Source organism: Strigops habroptila, chromosome Z (genome assembly GCF_004027225.2).
Source record: "Strigops habroptila isolate Jane chromosome Z, bStrHab1.2.pri, whole genome shotgun sequence".
In the NCBI taxonomy this organism is placed as follows: domain Eukaryota; kingdom Metazoa; phylum Chordata; class Aves; order Psittaciformes; family Psittacidae; genus Strigops; species Strigops habroptila.
The window spans coordinates 4,752,734-4,776,209 of record NC_044302.2 but is presented as its reverse complement, the minus strand read 5'-3'; the positions used below and the strand labels follow the sequence as shown (position 1 = coordinate 4,776,209).

The following is a 23,476-nucleotide window of genomic DNA, read 5'->3' as shown; positions in this document are numbered from 1 at the left end:
TGCTTTCATTCTGAAGACATCTTAAGGTAAATGAAAAACCTTATTGGACATTTTGATGGGAGAGGGAGAAAGATGAAATATCTTGGAAGGTTTCTCTCTGTTTCCCAGCCCTGTTAAACTTACACAAATCAATCAGTTGTTGTAAGATGAGTCAAGTGACCTACTCCAGGCCAGACACAGATGTCTGTGAAAGCTGAAGTGACCATTTTCAGCAGATGGGTTGCCAGCATAGGTGCAAATCATAGTAGGAAAGCCTGTACCGCTCCAGGGATTAAGGTCTAAGTGGGCTGTGAATGGTGTTATTGCACTCATTCTCACCAAGCAATATGCAGTTCATCATGCTGCAATTGAAGCATCTCTCAGTGTTTTGCATCATTGGACCATAAAGACAAGCTTTAGATGAGGGCTGCATTAACACATTGACCCCATTATACACTAGGGAGGTCCCAAAAGTCTGAGGTTTGGGGACGGAGGAGGTCTCACTTCGTAGCTCAGTAAGAGAGATTCCATTTCCACAATGTGGAATGTTTGCAGTCTGGGGAAATCTGTGATTTCCCTGCTTTCAGCCCCACCAAGCACTACCGCGACTGTAAGAGATGCAGTGCCAAGAGCGAGCGGAAGCGCGTCCGCTGGGGACGAGGCAAGAAAATGAGCTGCTGTCGTCACGCTGAAACAGAGCTTATAGCTCACATACTATACTGACAGTGATTAAACAATGTCTCTTTTTGTGCTGTGTCCTGGAGCACTGAACTGAGATAGACTGGTATTGTAGTGCACAAAATGTCTTGCATCTCCTCTTCACCCCTCTCTGCAGCACCTCCGGTGCCTTGTTGCTAAATAACTGCAACAATTCAAGCTGGAGAGATTAGATCACCCCGGGGGTCCGTGCAGCAGAGCCTACTTAACACCAGCCAGTAATCTGGCATCGTGCACTCTTTGGGACAGCAGGCTATAAAAACACGCCGGCGGTTTCCATGGGCTGCTCTGTGCAGCCAGGGTTGCCTGGTTCAGCTGTTTTATATTCTGCAAAGGCCCACTTACTCCTCAGAGTGAGAATTTGCTGTTCACGTGTTGCAGCTTGCTATGACTCAGAGCAGCCTTGCTGTCTCCCATGCTCAAACCGCGACTTTGCCCCTGCATACTTAGCCTTTTTTTCCCTGACACCTACCGTGGTCTCCTAAACATGTCTTGGGGTGATTACCCATTCACCCCATCCCCTAACACCGTCTGACTGCACTGCATAAAAGGCCTCCAGTCTGGGCTCGCTAAAATGAAGTCATCTGCTGTGTCTGACTCTGAATCAGAAGATTTTGGAGGATATTTTGCTGAGTTCTGTTGCTCCCTCCCTGCTAAAAGTGGATGCCACCTCATATCTGCTGCACTCGTAATGTGGGGGAATAGAAAATCCTTTGGTGATGCCAAATATAAAGAGCCGTTGAACCGTTTCAATCTGCTCCTTGCCAGACACAGCCCCCAGCGTGCTCTCGCCACCACTGATGCTCTCCTTTGCTTTGTCAGAGGCAGAGCAGAGTCTCCACAGCCCCGAGACCTGACATACGGCAAAGCCCCCACTGAGCTGCCACAGGAGGAACACCACAGGCTCCTGCAACACAGCCCACAAGCCTTTGTGCAGCAGCAGGTTTTTAAAACCTCATGAAAGGGCTGATAAGGCCAAACCAAGCTTTGAATACCAAATGGACACAAAACAGGGTGCCTGACTATATCAAAAATACATTAAAAATGAAAAGGAAAACCCATGTCTCATACAGTCGTTAGCATAAACCCCAGGATGGGGCGTTATCAGCACTGCTCTGATAAGGTAGGAATGTGTATTTTAAGAGGCTGACTCCCCAGGCTGGGCTGTGGGGCCCTGTGACATACAGGCTGCTATTTCTGCTTCAATTCCATGGTAAAAGGCCCTTTCCTAGACAAAAGTATTGTGCTCCAAGAACAACATTATAATCTAGTTTATACTGATCTTTCTGAAACACTCTGAGACCTCCTGATGAGAAGCATTACAGAAAAAATCGGTATTTTTGATTCTTTTTTTGTCTTCACCACTCCACTACAAATGCAGTCTGTAATAGAGTCCCTAATATATCTGATCAGAGCATCAGCCACTTGCATTCAGCTACACTAATGTGCTGTGAAGGATGATGCTGAGGAAGCCTGGAGTCTTAAAATAGAGACAGTTTCCAATTTATGTTGTGTTATTGTGGTATGCCAAGCGTGAGATCCCAAATGCACCACAAATAATTGGGTTTACACTTTTACTCTTCATGTCCCAGTCTTTTTTTCTGCTCAGTTTTTGTCAATTGTTTCTTGCATTCTTAATTATTAGCAAGGAAGGATAATGCATGCAAACGCCATGGGGAAAATACTTTTCCAGCAAACCAACAGCAGACCCCAGAGATAAGTTTTAGCCTGCAGAGCAGGTTATGTGTTACGCCAGGCGCATATAGCCCCTGTGACTAGCTGAGCTGCTCCTATTACAAACATAAGTGTTTGACACGATACCAATAAAGCCACCCTCTTGAGGAAAATTAAGACCATTTGGTAATGCTGAAGTATAATCAACATTTTAAAAACAAAGCCATTTAATGGCGAATTCAGATTACTCTTGCGAGAGTGATGAGTAGAGAGGGAGGGAAGCATTGAATTCTTGAAACACATTTTGCCCCAAATGCTCCTAGGCAGCCACTTGGGATGTACATTCATCAGCTTGGGCTGGGGTCAGGGCTGGGTGTGCTTCCACAGCATTCTTTATGACAAAGATAATCTTACATTTGACTGAGGGTTTGACAAGCATGGATTTGATTAACTTGGCTGTTGCAGTGTTAGAAGAACAAGACTACAAACAAGAGCTCCCCGGTGTGTTTTTCAGCACGAACCAAACTGTACTCCAGTGAGGCCAAAGACAGACCAGGAGCAACGCTTTTGTAGATCTCATGCTGGTTTTTCCCCACAAAGCAATTCAGAGCGAGATCGCTAGGTAGCCTGCCAGGGTAGATGAAATTGAGGCTGGAAACAAAACAGAACTCCACTAAATTCCCCCTTATTAGTGTCATACATTTTGCTACTTTTTTCATAAGGATTTATCTTGATGTCTTATCACAAATAACTAATTCCCTCTCTTCCTCATTTTTCTCATGTGTATCTAATGTTGCTCGTGCAGTTGCTGTACTAGTAACAGCATGATTGATATTCTTGTGGTCAAAATAGGACCACATGTGCCAGTATATCATAGAGGCAATTCAAAGAGGGAATATGGGACCTTGTATGTTGTGCGAACTGGACTGACTAAGGGCAAATGGGGTGGTTACCTTGTATGAGTATTTTGGAGTTCCACTTCAGACCACTGCAGAAGCCAGGGGAAAATCCACAACAAGCCTCGTGTCTCCTGTCCCAATTGGTTCAGCCACTGCTGGTGAGTTAGCCCCAGATTCAGGGCACTGGGCCCCAACAGCAGCTCTCAAAGAGGTCATGGAACAGACATGCCAGGAGAAGTTACCTGGAGGAGACAAAGACTTAGAAAAGATAATTCGGAAAAATACTGTGTGAGAGGCATATGCTGACTGAGGATAGCAAAGCCACTGAAGAGGTCAGGGTGATGCCTTCACTTCCTTCATCCCAAGAACTCTGCTTTGTCTCACCGAGATGCCTTTGAGCAGCTGAGAAAGCTGGTTTGGCTCTGTGCTGAGCTCTTTCTTGAGCAGTGCATCAAGCCCCACACCACAGCTGGTGCTGATGAATTTCCTGCGATACTGCTGCCAGGCTTCAAGGCCAGACTGAGATTGTTGTCTCAGTACCCCACAAGCTGTCAACTAAAAGTTTATCATGGTCACTGAAGCATTAAGGCAAGGCCTCCGAGCATCACAAGCTGTCTGCAAAGCTCTTTCTCGTTAGCTATGCCTGTCCCCACTGTCAGTCCTGTAAAAAATAACCATATTCCTTCTTTCAAGGGAGGTTTTATAAGTTCTGTCCAGAATTGTAACGCCACATGCAACCCTGTGCAGGAAGCTGAAAGTGTTGTTCTTGCTCTCAAACCTGTTCCTGACCTCTCTACATTTATTTTATGGGCATGCAAAATTCTTTTTGACCTAATTTCAATTCCCACTTGGCATTTTGGCACTGGAAATTTAGATGTAGAGCTGCTGAACAGAAAGTATGTCAGATGCACTGTGGTCACCACTACGTCCTTTTAGAGTTGAGATGAGCAGACAAGGGCTGCAGGCATCGAGATCATTTTACATTTAAGCCAGTGTTTAATTCTCCTAATAGCCCCAAGATCTCCAGAGCTCAAAGTCTTACACACCGGATTAAGAGACCTCCTAAATATAGGCTTGTTGTTGCAGGGAAGGTAAAAGAACAACAGAGTCGCTGAGAACTGTTTTTGAAAAACATTTATTTCTGCCATGGGTTTATAGTGATGACTCCCAAGCCCCAGTAGAACACAGTTTCCCCCCTACACAGAATTCTGGAGACAACTACATTAGATGAAAAACCAAAAAGCCATACAGAGAAGCCCCCCAAACAAAGAAGTGGATATACAAAACAAACAGTGCCCAGTTTCTCTCTGGGCCTCTACTGTTGAATATTTTATCCCCACTTGATAGAGCTGCCTTGCTCTATCCCTCACTCATTGCTAGAGGAAAGTTCACTTCCTGAAGGCCCCAAATAACTGAAGATGTTGTGTTTATCTGCTAAAAAGCAGGGGGCATATTGGCAAGAGAAGGCTGCTAGGATTCAGTGGCTGCTATTTTTGCAGACATCATTTAAAAAGGATATCTGTGCATTTCATTTTTACCTCCTGAGCCCCAGCATTAAGAAAATCAAATACAAACCCACAGACCAATGTACACAAAATAGTGAACAAGTGTCCAGACATTTCTAAGCCACTCAGTTTACTGTGCCTTTATACCTCTGAAAAACAACAAAATCCCCACATTTGAATCACCTTGGATCTGATTTTGAAGAGGGAGGGATAGAGATGCAGCACATAGCATAGCAACTGTCAAACAATGTTTAAGGCAAATTTATTCCCATTTAGGAGCTGAAGAATTTTGTTTGCTTTGTTGTTTAAGCTGTTTTAGATAACATCTCAGCTGGACATTTAAACTTAGACAATTTAATCAATCAACATTTCAGTAAAGTTCACTCAAGTTGATCTGAGCACAGGAGAGCAAAAAGTGTTATCCCCAAGAATATCAACCTGAACAAATTTAGAAAAATTAATCGATGTTTAGAACTCCCCCAAAACTTTCTTCCCTCAGAAACCAGGTTTGAGCCCAACCAAAAGACACAGACATGCATGCACAGGAAGAAGGACACAATGGCAAGCCTCTACAAACACAATGTTGAAAAACACCAAAAGCAGAGACAAACCTAAATTCCACAGATGTGAGAACACCCACAGAGTTATGAGTAAAAAAATGGGGAGAAGAGAAAAACAAAAACCCAGAGAGTGATGTCTCGTGATATGGACTGGAAAGTCCACTGTATGTGAAAAAGGGAGTTCTTATGTGCACACACAGAAAGCTGGGGGGTTCAGTTGCCTCATCTCTCAGTTGTGTTAGTTTGTTGTGCCTTTCCTCCCCCTGTCAGACCCAGGTGATGGTGCCAGGAGGTTGATGAGTTTACTCAGCCTGTGCATCATAATTAGCCCCCCCTGCTTTCTTCAGCTCACTCTTGATGTAATTCTCATCCAGCTCTTTGTGGTCACTGATCACGAATTCTTTGGCAAAGTTCTGCAAGAGATAAAGAAAAGGTTTGTTAAAAAGGGGGATACTTATCCAAGTACCTGAATAAAGACAGTTATCCAGCTTCCATGGCTTTATGAGCTACATACCTACTGTGGTAGGGATGATAACAGAAATCTTTGGATGAGACAGAAGACTGGCAAAATCCAAGACTTATTCTTGAAAAATTCTATGTGCCTACTTCTACAGTCACTGGCTGCAAGACCCAATCCTGCCCTATGCAACAGCTCTTCCCAGCAATAAATGCAGAGGCTGGGTTAAGTCAAGTTTCCTAAGGAGTATGCAAACTAAAAAGTTCAAAACTGTTGACCTTCTAACTGCCACTGACCCTCAGCATAATCTTGGGCAAGTCACTAATCCTATCTGTGCCCTTTTTAGGACCCCTTCTCCTAAAAAAAGAACAGTACTATACCACAGTACACTACCGTATCATAACCCACAAGCTAACAAGAGGATGCTTCAATTAAAGATTGAGCAAATTCAGTAGATTTACTGACTCTTCCTCTCAATTATCTAATACATAGCATGGCCAAAACCAAGATACTGCACCAGACAGGCTGCTGGCATTAATAGGCTCCACTATGCTCTGTGGTCTAATGATGCAAAGTGACCTTTAAGGACACGCTTTATTAATACACTTGTGTACTATCTAGCTGCTTGAATGCTTTTTGCCACTTCTGGGAGCTGGGCAAGCCCTAGGCAGCACGCTGTGATGTGAGGTTGTGAACAGAGAAAACCTTTCTCAGAAGAGATGGCTGTGAATGGGATCCCACGGTGCCTTTAGGGCACTTGTCAGGGCAGTGTCACTACAGTCAGGGATTTGTTCCTTTGTGGGGGCTGCTCCTCCTGTCTAATAGCAAGGGTGGCATGCATATGTGTGCACAGGCATTTCAGCAAACATCCACATTTGCCTCTTCCTTTAGCATTTTCCTTCCCTTCCTAACCACAACTGAAAACACTGCATGTGTCTTTCCCTTCCCCCCCCAGCCCGCAGAGGTTTTAGACAACATGAAAAACACGAGGATCCACTGGACTCTGCAGAGACAGAGGCAAACTGACAGCAAAAAAACTGAATTAAAATCCCAACAGCCCTGCTGCAATGTCTCAGGAAAGCTGCAATGCTTGGCTCCCTGGGCAGCAAGTGCCCTGAAAGGTGACAGGGGCTGCCCGGGAGAATGAGGCAATGCTTTGAGAGAGAAACAGTCATCTTGTCTGGGTCTCCCTGGCCCTGGAACAGCTCCAGCGCAACCGTGGAGGGGGGTTTCTAATTGATTTCAGACTCTAAGCCATGGGAGAGCTCTTTATTTGGCAGCATCTCAAGGGTCTCAGTTTGGGATCAGAGTCGGGTAAAGAAGGGGGTGGAGAAGGATTCAGCTTGAAAGAGCCTCAGCACCTCTTTCATGCGGTGGAAGAAATGGAAGGGAGAGCAAAACAGCTCCCTCCCCCTCGCCAGTCTCTCAGGCTGTGGCTGATCCTGTTTCACACTGCAGGAAATCCTCACTACCAAGGAGTTGCTTGGTGGGGGGGGAAGCTTATAGCAGCTATGAGAAGCCTTGTCTGCTCTGCTTTAGGGTATCAGCAGCTAGACAAAGTCCTAAGACATAACAACTGCTGCACAGCACCATTTTGCTCCGTGCTTCAATGGTCAGCTTTTCTGGTGTGAGGACAGATAGACATTACAGGCATTCATCCATGTCTTAGCAGGGTTCAGGGAAAATAGGAAAGAAATTGTTTATTTAGAGAAAAAAGATCCTTCTTTTGAGATGGGAAATGAAGAGGCAAACTGCCCAAAACATTAGATTTGGTCATGCTCTCAAGTGTCTCACTTCCAGGTCTCCTGCGTGAGATGTCTACAAGCCTCAGCTCTTGCTAAGAGCAGACAAATGATTTTCAACTATTTGATGCTCACTGAGATGTGCTAGCTACATGATTTTTGAGCTGAGCCTTTTCAATTTCTTTTCTCTGTGCTAGCAGGTTTAACAAATTTTCCTTGAATTCAGGAAGCAGATTATCCAGGACTACCCAACTTCAGTGCTAGTCGTTGCCCTGACTTTACTGAGAACTGAGGCAGGTGCATAAAATCATTCCTGAGAAGGATCCCATGAAAAATGTGTGTATGTTATAAATCCACGGAGGGTTTCCTTCAGTGCCCACTCTGCAGAATCCATCTGATTCTGAAATTAAAACTGCGAGTGCACTCATGAATGAACAGAGAGGAACTGGATTATATGTTCCACAAAGTAATTATAATTACTCAAATGTTCTTCCCAACTAGACATTTATCCAGATGAGTCCTGGGTGATGATTTGTGGGCACCAGCCACTATTTCATGTCAATGCCACCAAGACACCTTGCAAGGTTTGAACAATCTCCCCTAGCAGTAGCCAGATGGGTTATGTTCCCAGTCACTCTTAAATATCCTCTTAGCTGCCTGGGCCACCTCTTGTGCCAGATTTGTAACCTCAGAGTCTGGGTCACTGTTTAATAACTCTTTGCTTTGTTAGCTTCTGCTGTTAGGGGCTTCTTTGGTTCTTTGCACCGGCTCTTACCCACCACAATGTCTCATCGAGCCTGGCCCCAAGGGGAGAAGATGCTTCTGGTGAGTTTGCTGCCTGCAATCCCCGATTTCAATATCCTGCTTGACCCTTCTTCAGCCATAGCCTCCCTTGCCATTCTGAATTCACTGTTTGAGCTCTTTGGGGTTGAGCTTTTCTTCAGGGTGCAATTCATAAGGTGAAGGGAGGCATATAAGTATTTTAGAAACTGCTGAAACTTCTCCTGTGTCAGAAGGCAGGAAGATAGCAGAGACTTTGGATCTCAGATCAGGAGGTTGGCCACCCATGATCAACAGTAGCACTTTTCAGCCAAGGGCCATCTTATCCAGAGTTCACTCCATTTCACTACTAGAATGTAAAACTACTCACAGCTGATTTAATTGGGTCTGATGTTAGCTAGACCAGGCAATGGTCCTTATTTGGCATGACTGTCATCTGCAATTATAAATAACTGATCACAGCAAACTGGCTCTGGCAGAGCAACAGGAAAAATCCCAGCTTCAAGCAGCTAACAGCAATGCCAACAGGCATCCAACTTAAGACAGATTTCTGCTCTGCCACCAGATTTTCTTTCTGCCCTTAAGAGACTGGCGTGGAGAAAGTCCCTTGCTTTCTCTTCCCTCACATACACCAATATCTAACGTCTTTCAAGAGCACTGCAGAAGTTAGAGCCGCCTAAGGCACAGTGCATAACTGATGCTGAGGCCCTCGCTTTGCTGACATGCATCTTTATTTTACATCCTTCACTTCCTTTTCTCTTCTTCTCCCCCTATCTCCAAGCTCTTTACAACCACAGCAAGCCCTGCAAGTGAATTCTAGCCTTTGTATTCACCCCAGAGCCACCAGCAGCCTACAGATAACAAAAACGATGCCATTTATCTTTATCACTCACACATACAACAGCAACCAGTCTCTTTGCTTTGCCTCTCAAATCATTGATTATGATGTAAAAAGTAAGGTTTACTCATGGTTCTTCAATACACCTATCTAGCACGTGCTTTACTTTGTGCCTGAGTAGCAGAGGGTCACGATTTTGCAATCCAATCCCATGTCAACCTCCACGCGAAACTACAGAGAGAAAGGGCTCCAACCATTCAGGTCAGGCAGCCAAAAGTGAGCCTGCATCTCTCCCTGGGAAGCACGAGATTTGTACAGCAAGCTCAGTCCAGCCTTTCTGTTCCAGACAACTTTATGGGGGAAAAAAACCCAAAAAGGTGGAGTAGATTTCTTCCTATTCCAGTCCTTGAATGTTTAGCATATGGAGCCATAAAATTTCCCTAAGCTGTACAAGGGAAAATCTCGGCTGTGTAGATACTGTACCAAAAATGTCTGCAGAGGCCCTTATAAATCCCAGCATGGGTAGGCCTAAAGCCAGAGGGAAAATCCTTGTATCGTCTACCAACACTTGGGTTCTTAGCAGCTAGGGATGGTGCCAGGTAGTTGAGCAGCTTCCCACTGGTTTTATTTACACTGGGGCTTGCAGCAGCCTCCACTGATGTTCAGAATCCTCAGTTCTGCTGTGCTTAATGTCACCACTCCCATCCATTGGTAATCTAATTTTCAGTGCAGATGCAGCACAGAGGAGGTGGCATCTCCCGTGTTTCTTATGAGACCTAGACCTGAGGCCATGGGGAAGAAAGGACATGTCCTATGGCTGCAGCAGAGGTATGTTCTAGCAGGGCCTGTCTGAGTACAGGGAGAGCTATAAAATAGAAGCGCCTATAGCAATACAGTACCATTGCCCTACTCTACTCTGGCTACACCAAATCTGGTCCTGTGATCAACTGTCACAGTCCAAGCTATCAGCAAAAACTCCCTCTTCAAATCTACTCCTTGCCAATTTTTACATGGACCGGTTCCAGCCTCTGGGAGAAGCAAGCCCAAACCTCTGGCAAGCACATCTCTCAGCAATGGGAACTACATTCCAGCTGATCTGCAAATTCTTCCTATCTGTGCTGCATCCCACTGGAAAAGTCACAGGGCTGTGTGTCAGCTGTGGGGGGATGAGAAGAAGCTGCTTATTTGGGCCTGAAGAAGTTACTTACAAAGTTACTTCCTTCTCTACACTAGGAGTAGGAGTTCTTGTAAATCCATGTCCATTTGGTATGATCATTACAGTAAACCATAACAGGAAAACCAGTCAAAATGAACAATTCTGTTTGCCTTCCCAGCAGGATCTCACTCACCCTTCTGAGAAAGACCATCTCAAAGCTATTACCATATGAGTTTTATTTTCTGTCTGCTCTAAAAAAGCTATTAAACCAGCTGTACTAGCATGAGAAACCCAATGCATATACATGGAGTTACATGTGTTTTATCTGTCCTGAGACCAGGAATAGCAACCCCATAAGTGTATCCTCCGTTAAAAGATACCAGCATCAGTGCAGTGAGAAATCCAGGGGAAAAGAGAAAGGCGAACAAAACAAGATCTGGCCATGATCTTGAAAGCAGGAACTCCTTGTTGACATCACTAAAGCCAGGCCAATTCCACACCAAAAATAAAAATGAATAAAATGCCACAAATATTTGCTCACATAAACAGAGCTGTTTTACCCTGAATATGATTGAAGCAAATAATAGAGCATATGACTTTGTGGGGGCAGGAGTGCTGATGAAAACAGAGAAGAATCAAAAGTCATGGAAAATAGACTATCAATGGTGAGGCAGTCCCTTTGCTGATACAGCCCTGTAGAGGAATTCAGTCCCACGAGGAAAAAGATCTCCACGCTGCCTAATGAAGGGTTAAAATCTCCTGGTAGGAAATGCAGTCATGAAGGGCTACAAGTTCACAGGGAGGAAGCAACACTCAGAGGGAAACCAAGTCCTATTTTCAGTTCTTCAGCATTCACATCAAAACCAGACCGCTTTAGCACCAGTTGCCACTACCAGCCCCACAACCGTTGTGCCTGGGCTTGTCCTTACTGGAAGAAAAGCACTAGAACACCATCCCTCAGCCTCTCAAAGCAAATTCACTGTAAGGCCTGATGCTCCTGTACTTAAACTCTACAGCTGCCAGGTTTCACCTTGCAGGAATTTTTATGGCTGAACTGAACCTCACGCTGGCAGCCGTTCCAGCCCGGACAAGCAGCTTATAACAGCCTTGATTTCTGGGCTTAAACTGACCAACCTGTTTCTCCTGGGCCTTTGGAATAAAAGAGGTCAAAACAACAGCCCTCACAGCATAGAGAGTCTCCTGGATGGATTTGTACTAAGGCTGAATGAGCCACAGCTTTTGCATATAAAGGAGGTAAAAAGCAGAACCATCCTTACATCCAGGGACATAAAACATGAGTTTAAGACCAGCTTTGAATGATCTCCTTTTCAGCCAAGTAGAAAATATGCCCAAAGCCTTTCTTTTCAGCTGGTACCTACTGCCAGCTGGGTACAACTCTGGCATGACAACTAGTGGCTCCCCGTGATCAAACAGCAGCACAGGACACAAATGCTGCTGCAGGGTCTGCTGCCTATGTGATGATCTGTGAGCATCTGCCAGTTCACCCACAGGCACAAGGTAAGACTCTACTGATGATGACAAAATAGATGCAGCCTTAAGTCATCCTGGCTTAATGCTTCATAAAGTTCCCCAGCTGTTAAAGTTTAGATCATTCTAGATTTAGGTTTAGACTGTATCCCAGAAATGAACTCCCAAACATCTTAAGCAATAGCCTGAAAAGCATGGGATATTGTGTGCTACTACCTCCTACCCCTAGGTCTGTCACTGGTCTAGACAGAAGCTCAGTGAGAAAAGATTTACACAGGAAAGTCTCCATACATTAGTGCTTAGCTATAGCCTTAAGTACATACAGATAAATACTTGTTTCCCAGCCTGGCCTTACTTCTAACCTGCTCTCAGCTGAACTACATGGACCAGATCACAGGCTTAATTCAATATTTCTAGCTAAGGTAAAGAGAAAAGATGGAAAACAATGGCTATGGGTAAAAAAAAAAAAAAAAGCTACTGAATGTTCCTTAGATGCAAAACGCGTTTTTCTGCAATCCAAAATAAACACAATAAATGCAAAACCCATTTTCCAACAACACTAGAGAGGTAATAAGGATGGTCCCAAATAAGCATGAAGACCTGATTCTGAGCTAGTACAGATCAGAGGAACTATGGCCATTTGCACCAGATGAGATCCATCCCTCTAATTTCACAGTTATCACAGCTGAAAATCAATTGTCCTCTCTTCCTGAGAGATTTTCTGGCAACGTCCTCCATTGGCTATCAGCATTGCTTCCCAGGCCACCTCCCTATAGATTTCACAGCATCTGCTTCCCCTTCCAAGGCAGGAATACAAAAGCAAGGGCAACCCAGTTCCACTCCTTGCTTTATAATACTTTATCATTTTGTTCACAAGCCCATAATCTACTCTTCAACAGTTAATATCCCTTGTGTTTTCCTTATGGCAGGTGCTTCTAGGAGACTGCTAATAATCACCATGTGTGAACGCTCCTTATTCTAAAATGCAGCATGGTGGGGTTTGCTTGCTAGGCGATATTCCAGCTGACTCCCTTTCACTTGGAGTCTCAGCGGAAGAACATTTACTGGCATTTGTTCAGCTTTGAGCAGAGTTCAACCGTAGCTCATCAGTGCATCTACAACATAGAAGAGCATACAAAGCAGGCTCCCCTCACACCCCAGCTTTAGTCTTAAATGAAGAGCCACATTATCTTTTGCAGCTCTTACAAGATAGTGAGAGCCTGTCAAGTTTTACTGAGGGCTTCCCAGACTGAAGAGCAGTTGTTCTGGAATCCCAACCAATCACTTCTATAGATCACAAAATCAAAGCTGTTACCTGCTGTACAAAAAGCCTCCTTGTGCCACATTTCATTGGAAGGAGAGCCATGTCGCACAGGTTAAGTGCACTTATGGGCCATGCACTAAAGCTGCAGAGAGCCAAACTGCAGCAGTAGCCTAAATTGTCTTCAGGGTTTGTAAAGAAGAAAATTCCCACTTTAGGGTACTACTTATTCCAAATGATGAACTAACACTGTCAGATCTGTAGTTTAGCATTATAGCAAACACGCAACTGTATTTTTCTATGTGTAACTCACATCTCAAATAATCCCTGTAAAAATCAGAAGCAGTGAGGTGACTGGGAATGTACTTGAAGGTCAAGAGTACTAGTAAGAGTGAAATAGCCCTGAGATAAATTGCCTCCACTAAATTTCAGTTGGACTTTCTTGTCCCTTTTCATTTTGACAGATTATCTGCAAGAAGAAAATAGTTCTGCTTTTATCCCACTCCACTCAGAGGGATTCAGTTGCACATGTAGAACTATTCAAAATAGTGGCCAAGATAATTTGTTATGGAAAAGAGATGACCATTGACATTAGTTTCAGAAATGCTTTGGAGTGGGTAATAGACATGGTTGCTCAATAGTGTAGTAAGCACAAGTTGTACTGTTTTCATATTTTAGTACAGATTCATTGGAATATGAAAACTTCCAAGTAACACCCAAGAATGGTTGAAGTTCCACCATGTTATTAACTCATTTAGACTACTAATCAAAGATGAAAAAAGTGAAATGCAAACTTAAATACAACTGACCTGAGAAGACACAGATCTTAGAACAGCATTCAGGAATGCTATTCAACTCAACAGGAATAAATTGTCTAAACATACTTTTTTTTAAGCCTTGGGCTTAGTGACTGTTATATGAGTCACTTATTAGCACTCTATAATTTCATCTTCAGCTACAATTACACAGTTTCAGCTACTTCACATGAAGAGAAGTTTGCTTTCCTTTCCTCAGGTGTCATTATGGAAGTTTCTTTTCAGAATGGACCCCTCTGCATAGTTGTCATTTTGGAACATTTAGCAACAGTTCTTGCCTTCTGGAAGGATATGATTTTATTATATTCTTCATGCTTCTTATCTAAATATAATCTTCTGTATCATGCAAACAACCAATGAATTGAGAAAGACTGCATTCTCAGCCTTCATATTACCCTATTGGGAGATTTCTTTACGTAGACAAGAACTCAATTACTGAGGGAGATTATTTCAGTGCTCAGCCTGTTCTCCAAGCACCTAAGAATTATCATTCCTCAGTCAATGGAGAGCTGGCCCTAGGTTTAGTTGAAAGAGCTAATCTTGCTTTAAATTCTTCTTCAGGGGAAACATGCTAAATGTTAGCATCTTCTCCAATAAAGTCAGCTTTTCAGCAGTAGTCTTCCACAATTCAATTCTCCCATGGCTGCTGCTTGGACTGACCCCAGCTCAGAGTGCTCTGGGAGGCCTCGACAGAGTTAAATGATAAGCTCAGTTGGGGCAGACACATTCAAGTGGAGCCCTTCCAAGGCATGTACTAAGATCATTTCTCTTTTTCCCTGATACGTCCAAGGCCAAACAGAAGACTATTCAAATCTAGTTAGTTAGTAAGAGCTGTTAGTTAATTGGTACTGATAGAGACTTCAGACTTTAGTCGGTTAGGTCCATGAAGTCATTGTGCAGAGACAAAAAGCCTCAAGAGAAGTTTAAACAAGGGTGTGGATTTTTCTGTTTAATTTTACCTGCTTAACTTAATAACCAGCCAAGTGCAAGGTCCTACACCTGGGTCGGGGCAATCCCAGGCACTGCTACAGGTTGGGCAGAGAAGAGATTCAGAGCAGCCCTGCAGAGAAGGACTTGGGGGTGTTGGTTGATGAGAAGCTTAACATGAGCCGGCTGCAGTGTGTGCTTGCAGCCCAGAAACCAGCCGTGTCCTGGGCTGCATCAAAAGGACTGTGACCAGCAGGTCAAAGGAGGTGATCCTGCCTCTCTACTCCACTCTTGTGAGACCTCACTTGGAGTACTGCGTACAGTTCTGGTGTCCTCAACATAAAAAGGACATGGAGCTGTTGGAGCGAGTCCAGAGGAGGCCACAAGGGTGATCAGGGGCTGGAGCACCTCCCGTATGAAGACAGGCTGAGAGAGTTGGGGCTGTTCAGCCTGGAGAAGAGAAGCTGCGTGGAGACCTCATAGCAGCCTTCCAGTATCTGAAGGGGGTCTACAAGGATGCTGGGGAGGGACTCTTCCTTAGGGACTGTAGTGGTGGGACAAGGGGTAATGGGTTCAAACTAAAACAGGGGAAGTTTAGATTAGATATAAGGAAGAAGTTCTTTACAGTGAGGGTGGTGAGGCGCTGGAATGGGTTGCCCAAGGAAGTTGTGAATGCTCCATCCCTGGCGGTGTTCAAGGCCAGGTTGGACAGAGACATGGTTTAGTGTGAGATGTCCCTGCCCATGGCAGGGGAGTTGGAACTAGATGATCTTAAGGTCCTTTCTAACCCAAACCATTCTATGATTCTATGATTCTATGATTCTGTGAATACTGCCTTGTTCTCTATCATTCATTGTGTTATTTCCATACCAAGGAAGGAGGTGAGAAACATCTTAATGGTGACAAGGAGGGGAGTGCATATATTCCCCCCTCATGAAATAGTTAAGACAGCCCTATGCTCAAAGATGCTTCTTTATGTCGGAGTGCTCAAAGGGCAAATGTTAAGTCTTCCAAGCAGGAAGACAGGCAATAGGAAACTGTCTTCTTTTTAAAGGATTAACTACAAAGTTGAAGGATGACCCAGTCCTTCCCCCCTCTGCCCTTCTGCTGGTGTTTGTAGAGCTAAAAGCAATGAGAACTGGTGGTTAGAAACAGAAGGAATAAGTTACCTGTACTACTTCTTTGACCAGAGTTTTATCAGTCCCAGTTTTGGCTCTCTGGAGGCCACTGACATCCTCTCCAATCCAAGTGATGAGAGCAAACTTGACTCGCTTGCTCATGGCATCGCCGGTGGTGAATCGGACAAAGCCAAACAATCTAACATCATCTGGAGAGACAAAGCAAAGGATAAAATGATTAAACCCAGAAACATCCCTGATTTGCTATTTTCCAGGGTGAAACCTGAAGACCAAGCCAAGGCACTGATCCTGTGTTACAATTCCATCGTTTGGGATCAACAGGAGCTCTGCTCATATGGCCTTCACAGTGACCATTGTCCAAATTTGATCCTTTGCCTTCCCTCCCTTCTGTAACATTTCTGGCTCACTTGTACTATGAGTTTAGAAGAAGGAGGGGAGAAGAAGGAGCAAAAAAAATATCTGCAATTACTTCCCCAGATGTATTTCAGTGCTCCTTCTAAAGCCCCATAGAGAAAGGCCTTGGATTTTAGAACTATTCTGATCTTTGTTTCACAGCTGGTTTGTGCTATACCACACCAGACTAGAGCTGTTTAGCCTGGCCATAGGTGTAAAAAACCTTGTAAAAACCTTTTCTCAAAGAGTTCATTCCTTAATTCAGTGACTCACCAGCTGCAGCAGTCAGATGCCTTCGTGATCACAGGCCCTTAGAAAGTGTGTGATAGCATCCAGTCATATCCCCAGCCTCAGTAGCATGCATGATGCTGGAGCCTCCAACCAGGGTTGTGCAGAAAAGCAGAGCAGATGGACAGTTGTGCAACCACAGAATACACCTAATCATAGCTACTTCATCTGTTACAGGTCACTCAAGACCTTTTAAATTAAGATGACTCAAAACAGAAGAACAAACTTGCTGTTTGACAAGAATCATGTTAAACCTGGTTACACTTGTTGTGACCAGTTCAGCATGCTTTATAGTTATTTATTTGCTATCTTGTCTACTGCCAAGTGGAGACGCAAGCTCCAGGTGTAGTAACATTCACCAGCCCATCCTTGGCTCCATTACAGCATGCTCCATGAACAGTCAGGACAGCCCCAGGAGCTCTGGGGAGAAGCATGTCTAAATTGCTCATCCCCAGAAAATGAGCTGCTAGAAATCAGTGCAAAAAAACACCCCAGAAGTGGGATGTTCTCTGAAAGCTGACAGACCTCAGAGCTTATTTAGCACTTTGTTTTGCCAAAATGTGAGTGAAGACATCTTCCCCTTGATAAAAGGTAAGATGTTTTTAAATCTGAAAAAATACCTACCTATGCTCTCCCTCTTTTGTTCTCTGTGTGGTTTGTTGCCACTGACAGAGGACTATGGAGGAAAACTGGAAAATAGACATGGGAGGGGTGTGAGCCAGTACAGGGTTTAAAACAAACTCCTCTGAAGATTTCAAACTTGAATCAAAGAGAAATCTTATTCAAAGGAAAAATCCAGATGGACCTTTGAAAGAAGAGTAAGAGTCATGTGTATTGACACTGCGGGCAAACAAAACTTCGCTCTCAGATACCCTATTACTGGCAACTACAAGAAACACACAGAGAGACTCCTGTTTCTGACAGTAAATCCTCTTCCTAAGATTGATTAGAACCATAAATGAACCGACAGCCAGGAAATACCCAAGGTGAAGAGAGGCAGTAAATCCCCTAACGTTACTATTAACAGTTCTATGAAAAAACCTTGCTTTCCCAGATCTGACAGCAAAGGAGGCCACGCTCTGCTAAGAATTGTGCTGTGGTTCCCAGGGGAACACAGTGCTGGAAGGCACTTTAATGTCATCAAGTCCTGGCCCCTACTACACTGTAACCGTGTCACAGCCCTTCCCATGGACCCATCACTTTCCACCTTGAGTATTTAGGTTTTTCATCCCTGCCCCTTCTGCCAAAGCCTGTTGCACATCCTGAAGAGTCTTCTATGGAATATGCCTCTTTATTATAAAGATAAGGCAAAAATATAATGAATGTGAAAAAGCAGTGCTTTTTCGTAGCAACATAGAAAGCAAATTGAAGGAATTTATCTGTCAGCATGAATTTTAATTTGACATGGACCCACAGATCACTGGCAGCAGCAGGATTTGCTTCTCAGCAGAAGAGTTTTAGAGCTTCCCCATCCTGTCTGAAAGCAGCTTGATCAAGAGATTCAATTCCACATGGGCTTTTATCTATTAGCTCACCTACTGCTCAGTGACTATGAGCAACTCTTACTTCATCATATTGAGTACCAAAAAGTTTAATGAGCAGCTGAGGTTAGATGTGAGGCTCTGAGTCACTGTCTTGAGCAGAATTTACCTGAGGCTGGTTTACTTGTGGGGGCTTGAAAGGTTACACCCAAGCTGCGTGCTTTCTCCTCCTGTCTCCTCACGGAGGTTGTATCCCTACAGTAGGCAGAACAGCCTCTTCAGCTGCCACGATTTTCATTCCAGTGCACTTAATATAAGGTACCAATAAGTGATGCTTTAACTTGATGTGCAGATCTGTGAACTGCAGCAGCTGAGGAGAATTTCAGCAGCTGCAGATAAAGCCAAAAGGGAATGTGAACTGGAGTCCTTAGCAATTAACATGCCTAATTTCCTAAAAGGGCCACAAGGACAGATGTGGAGGTTTTTAGCACTAGTTCAGGCTGTGTATGAGCCCCTCCAATTGCAGGGCAAAATCCCTGAGCAGAAGTGGTTGAGTTTCACAATTAGTTTGAAGCATGTTCAGAGTGATAGCGGTATCAAAACCCAAGTTCTTTTATGCTCTCAAGATTTCCTCTTTCACAGTTAATCAGTTCCACCCTGCCAATCACCTCACTGCGCTGGAAGTCATCAATGCCATCAGTGCCAACACCCCTAGAAATATCAAGGCATTAATACCCACCCCTCCTTTCCACACAAACCCACTTCTAGTGGGTTTTAGGAATTTACTTTGTGTATGTGTAAAAGATCATAGAGAGACAGTAGATTTCCTCTGAAAGAGGAAATCCTGCCTAGCTCTACACAACCACCTTCCTAGACATTAAGCCGTGAATTTCAGGGCAGAAAGAAATAAATAATAGATCTGGGTAGAACGGAAATAGCAGCTTTATTTGAGCAAACAAACAGCAGAAATTCACAATGTTAATTCCTACTAATAGCACTGCTCCTTTAACCATGGTTGTACAGCATGACAGAGCTATACAAACAATTAAAAGTACAATGAATGCCTTAATGAACATCACTTAGTATTTTTCTCGAAACCCTTTACTTATCAGTGGGCAGGATTTTCCAAATATACTGACTAAGCTGCCCTTGACTGTCAACAAAGCTCGATGCCAAGCTGCAGAGATTTCCTTGATGGTATTCTTCTCTTTCTCATCCACTCAAACTCTTTGGTTCAGCTGTACTAAAAAATTCCCCATTAGATTAGAATGCACTGACTCATCAGTAGAAGATAATAGCTGCAGGAAAGAAATACAGTCAAAAGCTTCGTGGTTCGTAGTCTTACAGCTCTGAATGGCCAAGCTAGGGATGTGCTAAGAGAAGGCCACTGTTCCCAGCTTCACCTGCCTGGTAAATCAAGGCCACGTACAGCAAGGCAGCTGAAGGAACAATCTGCTTTTGTGTTGTGTCCAAAAACGAGTTGCTGATAGTGCATGACAGGTTTCGTGAGGATTTATTTTATTTGTTTCAATTGGATTCATTTTAGATTAATTTGTCAATTTTCCACCTTGTCAGTCACCCCTGTAGTCACATGGCTGGAAGTGCAGACAGAAAACCTTCCCTACCTTTCACTACGCTGTTTTTCCCCTCTTTAACACTGTACTGAAGCCTGCATCTCTCTGATGCAATGCTGCCTTGCACTGCACTGACGTGTTCATGAAGTCATCTAAGACAAGTACAAGATGTTTGACCTCAGGACCATAACCACAGGACACGCTGTCGCTGGGCCACCCAACCTTTTCCATGTAACCTGGGATGGCTGACATGAGTACAGGGTACTCAGAACACCAGAGCACAGGCAGGATGACCCCGTGCTGACTTCTCCAGCTTTTCCTGCTCCAGAGGAACCACCAGCAGTGTTTCATCAGAATGAATTGCTGCTACCCCAGTGGCAGTGGTCCTGTCGTGGTCTTTCTCCTGGCCCCGGTATATACTGAGGGGCAGTGGGAGGCAACAGGGCATCCAGCTAAATTTTGTTCCCCTTTTCTGAAGGAGGGAACAGTTGCATTAGTCGGCCAGAACTAAGGGCCAGGCAGGCCCCAAAACAAAAGGCACGCAGAAGATCTAACGCTGCTCTTTACCTGCTCCTAAGCCTAGTACAGGATTGTAAATGCAGACCCACAGCTATGCTATTTTGGTCAAGCATCACAAAACTAAACCGAGTTGAAGAGCTACTATGTCAGTGCAGGACTCAAGCTGATGAGTTACTACCACAAAAATTGATGAGAACATTCCCTAAAACAACCTCCTGTCTATTGCAAGGGACAACCTAAGCCACAGGTCAAGCTGGCAGCCCAGAGATCACTGTCAAACACGTGCCACTTGAGCTGAGCTTCCTAAAGGCACAACTTCCACAGCAAGCAGGGACGGCACTGGAGCAGGGAAACACTGCAAAGACAGTGTGAAATTCCCATAAGCCACCCATGGCCCCAGGTCTTTCTTTATAAATAGGTATTAAGGGAAAGCAGGCAAGACGAACATTAAAGAGGAAAAACAAAAGCAGTAGGAGACTGATTTACAAAGCCCATTTTAGCAACTTAAGATGTTGCCAAATGCAGATAATCACCTATCTCATTATATGTCCGTGTGCATTTTTACAACTCTTTCCTACAACTTAAGGTGCCAATGTAATCTTGGTGACCTCCCAACACTTAGGTCCTAAACTTTATATGCAGGCCAGGCTTTATAGGACAACTGTCATAAGCTCAAAAGAGCTTGTATTTATCTTAGAAGCCAATTCTATTTCTATTTCCTTCCTAATATTTTATGTCAACCAGAAGTTATTTTGTAGGGTATTTATTTCAGACCAAAGATTTTCAGTTCTTCCTCGTGCTGAATGCACAGTGTGGTTTTGGTTTGATCTTTCAGACACATGAATAACTATCCCATTTCATGCTGTCATTGCAATTATTTATCTGGACTGGGGCTTTCCAAATAAAAGGTTCATTATTTCTTTAGTCAGAGATGCATTGAAAAACAACTGTTCACATGTGGCTTGGGGGGGAAACACAGTCTTCCGACCTCTGCATTACTTAGTGGCAGAATACACACTTCTAAAACAGTAAACCAGAGACAGAGACAATGCATTGCTCTGCTGCTTCATAATACAGAAACTGAGGTATAACTGACACACACAAAAGCTTAAGTAGGTGTTTCTGGCCAGACTTTTAGTTCAGTATCTCAGTTGTATGTCATTCTGCTCTTCTCAGCAACAGCCCAGCTATGAGACTTTGAAATTAAACACAACAACAAAAAAAACCCAAGACCCTTCACATCCTTCCGTACAATAACCTTCAACTCTTATCTGTAATTCTGGCTCCAAATCCACCAGCTCAGCTGTTTGGGGGTTCTTCTAAGTGTACTGATGGCACGTACTACTAAGCACCAAATTAATGCTACATGTGGATCTGTGCCATCTGCAGAGGCAAGAGCTGTAACTGTGAAATAAAATGGATCAAAAGCCTTGAATTAAGTTCTAGTTTAATGCAGAAGGAATCTGTGCTGTTAAACACAACCGAAGCCAGAAGGCACAGGGGGTGTCTACACACTGTATGTTTAATGACCTCAACACAATTAACATCCTCAACTTTAGTCTCCAGAATCTTTGGGTCAGACAAAGGCCAATACAGTCATGTGCTTTGGTCATTACACAGGACTACAAGAAGTGCCAGCAGCAGCCACTTCCCAATCATATAAGGACTTTACTTTGCCAGTGGTTTAAGCCAACCTCCTCAACTTTACTTTGGGATTGGCTGGAGGAGAGGTGTTCACACATCTGGGGCTGGTCATTGGAGGGCAGAGAAGACTACTGCCTGAGACTAAAGCAGAGTCTTCTGTCTCCCAGCCAAGGTGCTTGAGCTGTGTTACGGCCTGACACAGACCATGACAACAACAGCATACAGCAACTGATATGCAGAAGTCCAGGGTTCAGGTTGTGTTTGCAGAATCATCCTGGGTGATGAAGAAGCTTTTCTTACCATGTTTTGTTCCTCTAAGAGTGGCAATTGCTGTCCCCGAACAGTGGGATGGGAAAATGACAACAGTCCAACATGCCGTTCCTTAAACTTCTCTGCTAGTACACAAAGCTCAGTGAATAGCTTAGGAAGAAAAGCCTCCACCCCAGGGTATGTAACATGTGGGTCTGATGTGCAATGTGTATCTGAATAGGGAGAGTAATGAAGCCTGCCCAAGGCATCCTGGGTGCTGCAGCAGTTCCTGGCTCAGGGCATGGGCCTCACTGCCCCAGGAGCTCAGCATCTCAGGCTGTAGCGTGTTCCCCCAGTGGCAGCCCACAGAGCGTTGCTGGAGGCTTGCAGAGCTGGTTCTAACACAGTCTTTTTGAACTGCTACTTCCTTTAAAAGGAGCAATTTCAGTTTCTTGCTTTTCTCTTTGTCCTCAACCACGCTCATTCCCTGAGGAGGTTTGCAGAATCAGTAATGGGCCAGGCCATAGTCTGCATCACAAGGGTTATATATGGGGGAAAGAAAAGGCAAAAGTACAGGCCTGGTAGCAACACCCCCCTCCAGCCCTTCCTAACCTCCCTTGTTGCACAAGGCAGGATATCCACCGCAGGCAAATGTCTCCCAAACCGGTACAAAAGACCTTTTTGGACTCAAAGCCACAGGAATTAGCACACGCTGACACCGCCTGCTCGGTAATTTAATGCCCTGGAGGGAAGCAATATGTACCACATGCCAAAGGTGCTTTTAATAAGAATGGTTATTAAGGAAAGCAGGGGACACAGATGTTTGCCACTCAGAACAGCACTGAAATAGATGGTGCAGAAAGTAGAACAGAGCAAGCCTGGCAGAGGGGCTTGGTGACACTCCACATGCTGAGGTTTTCGGCTCCAGCTCCTGCTCTCACCTTCAACCACGAAATTAGGCTCAGCTTCTACCAGAGGCAGCTGCAGTTGTACTCTGTGGCTTTCGGTGCAGTGTTTTTCACAAAACAGGAATTCAAAACAAAGAAGTTTATTCTGATAACAGTTTTTTTTAACCTTTTAATCACATTTTCTAAAGCTGTTTGCACTGACAGTAGCTCTTGTCCCCTCCAGCAAAATGTAGAAGATGGGGTGTGAGCCAGGAAGGGACATTAGCAATAGGAAGGGATAATATTTAGCTTCTCTTCCCATCCCTTCCTACTCTTTTTACTGACTTTGTTTCAGTAGAAACATTCCAAGCAGCTCTACTTCGTAGTAACATTTGGCACCTTTCTTCCAGATGGGAAAGAAAGCTCCAGCTTCACTGCTGGTACATGCCTTGTTTTGTGACTGTGTCTAGTGGTCCAGGAGAAGATGCTGCACAGATGGAGGCA

At 44.2% G+C, this 23,476-nt stretch overlaps 1 protein-coding gene across 1 annotated transcript in view; it reads right to left on the bottom strand.

The window, feature by feature from the left end:
* Positions 1-4,385: 4,385 nt before the first annotated feature.
* COTL1 (coactosin like F-actin binding protein 1) overlaps positions 4,386-23,476 on the bottom strand; it is a 22,258-nt gene continuing 3,167 nt past the window's right edge. The window contains exons 3-4 of the mRNA XM_030471264.1: positions 15,968-16,125; positions 4,386-5,747 (exon numbers count right to left, since the gene is read on the bottom strand). Of these exons, the coding sequence (XP_030327124.1) occupies positions 5,637-5,747; positions 15,968-16,125 (269 nt within the window). The 3' untranslated portion in view covers positions 4,386-5,636. The remainder of the gene's footprint in view (positions 5,748-15,967; positions 16,126-23,476) is intronic.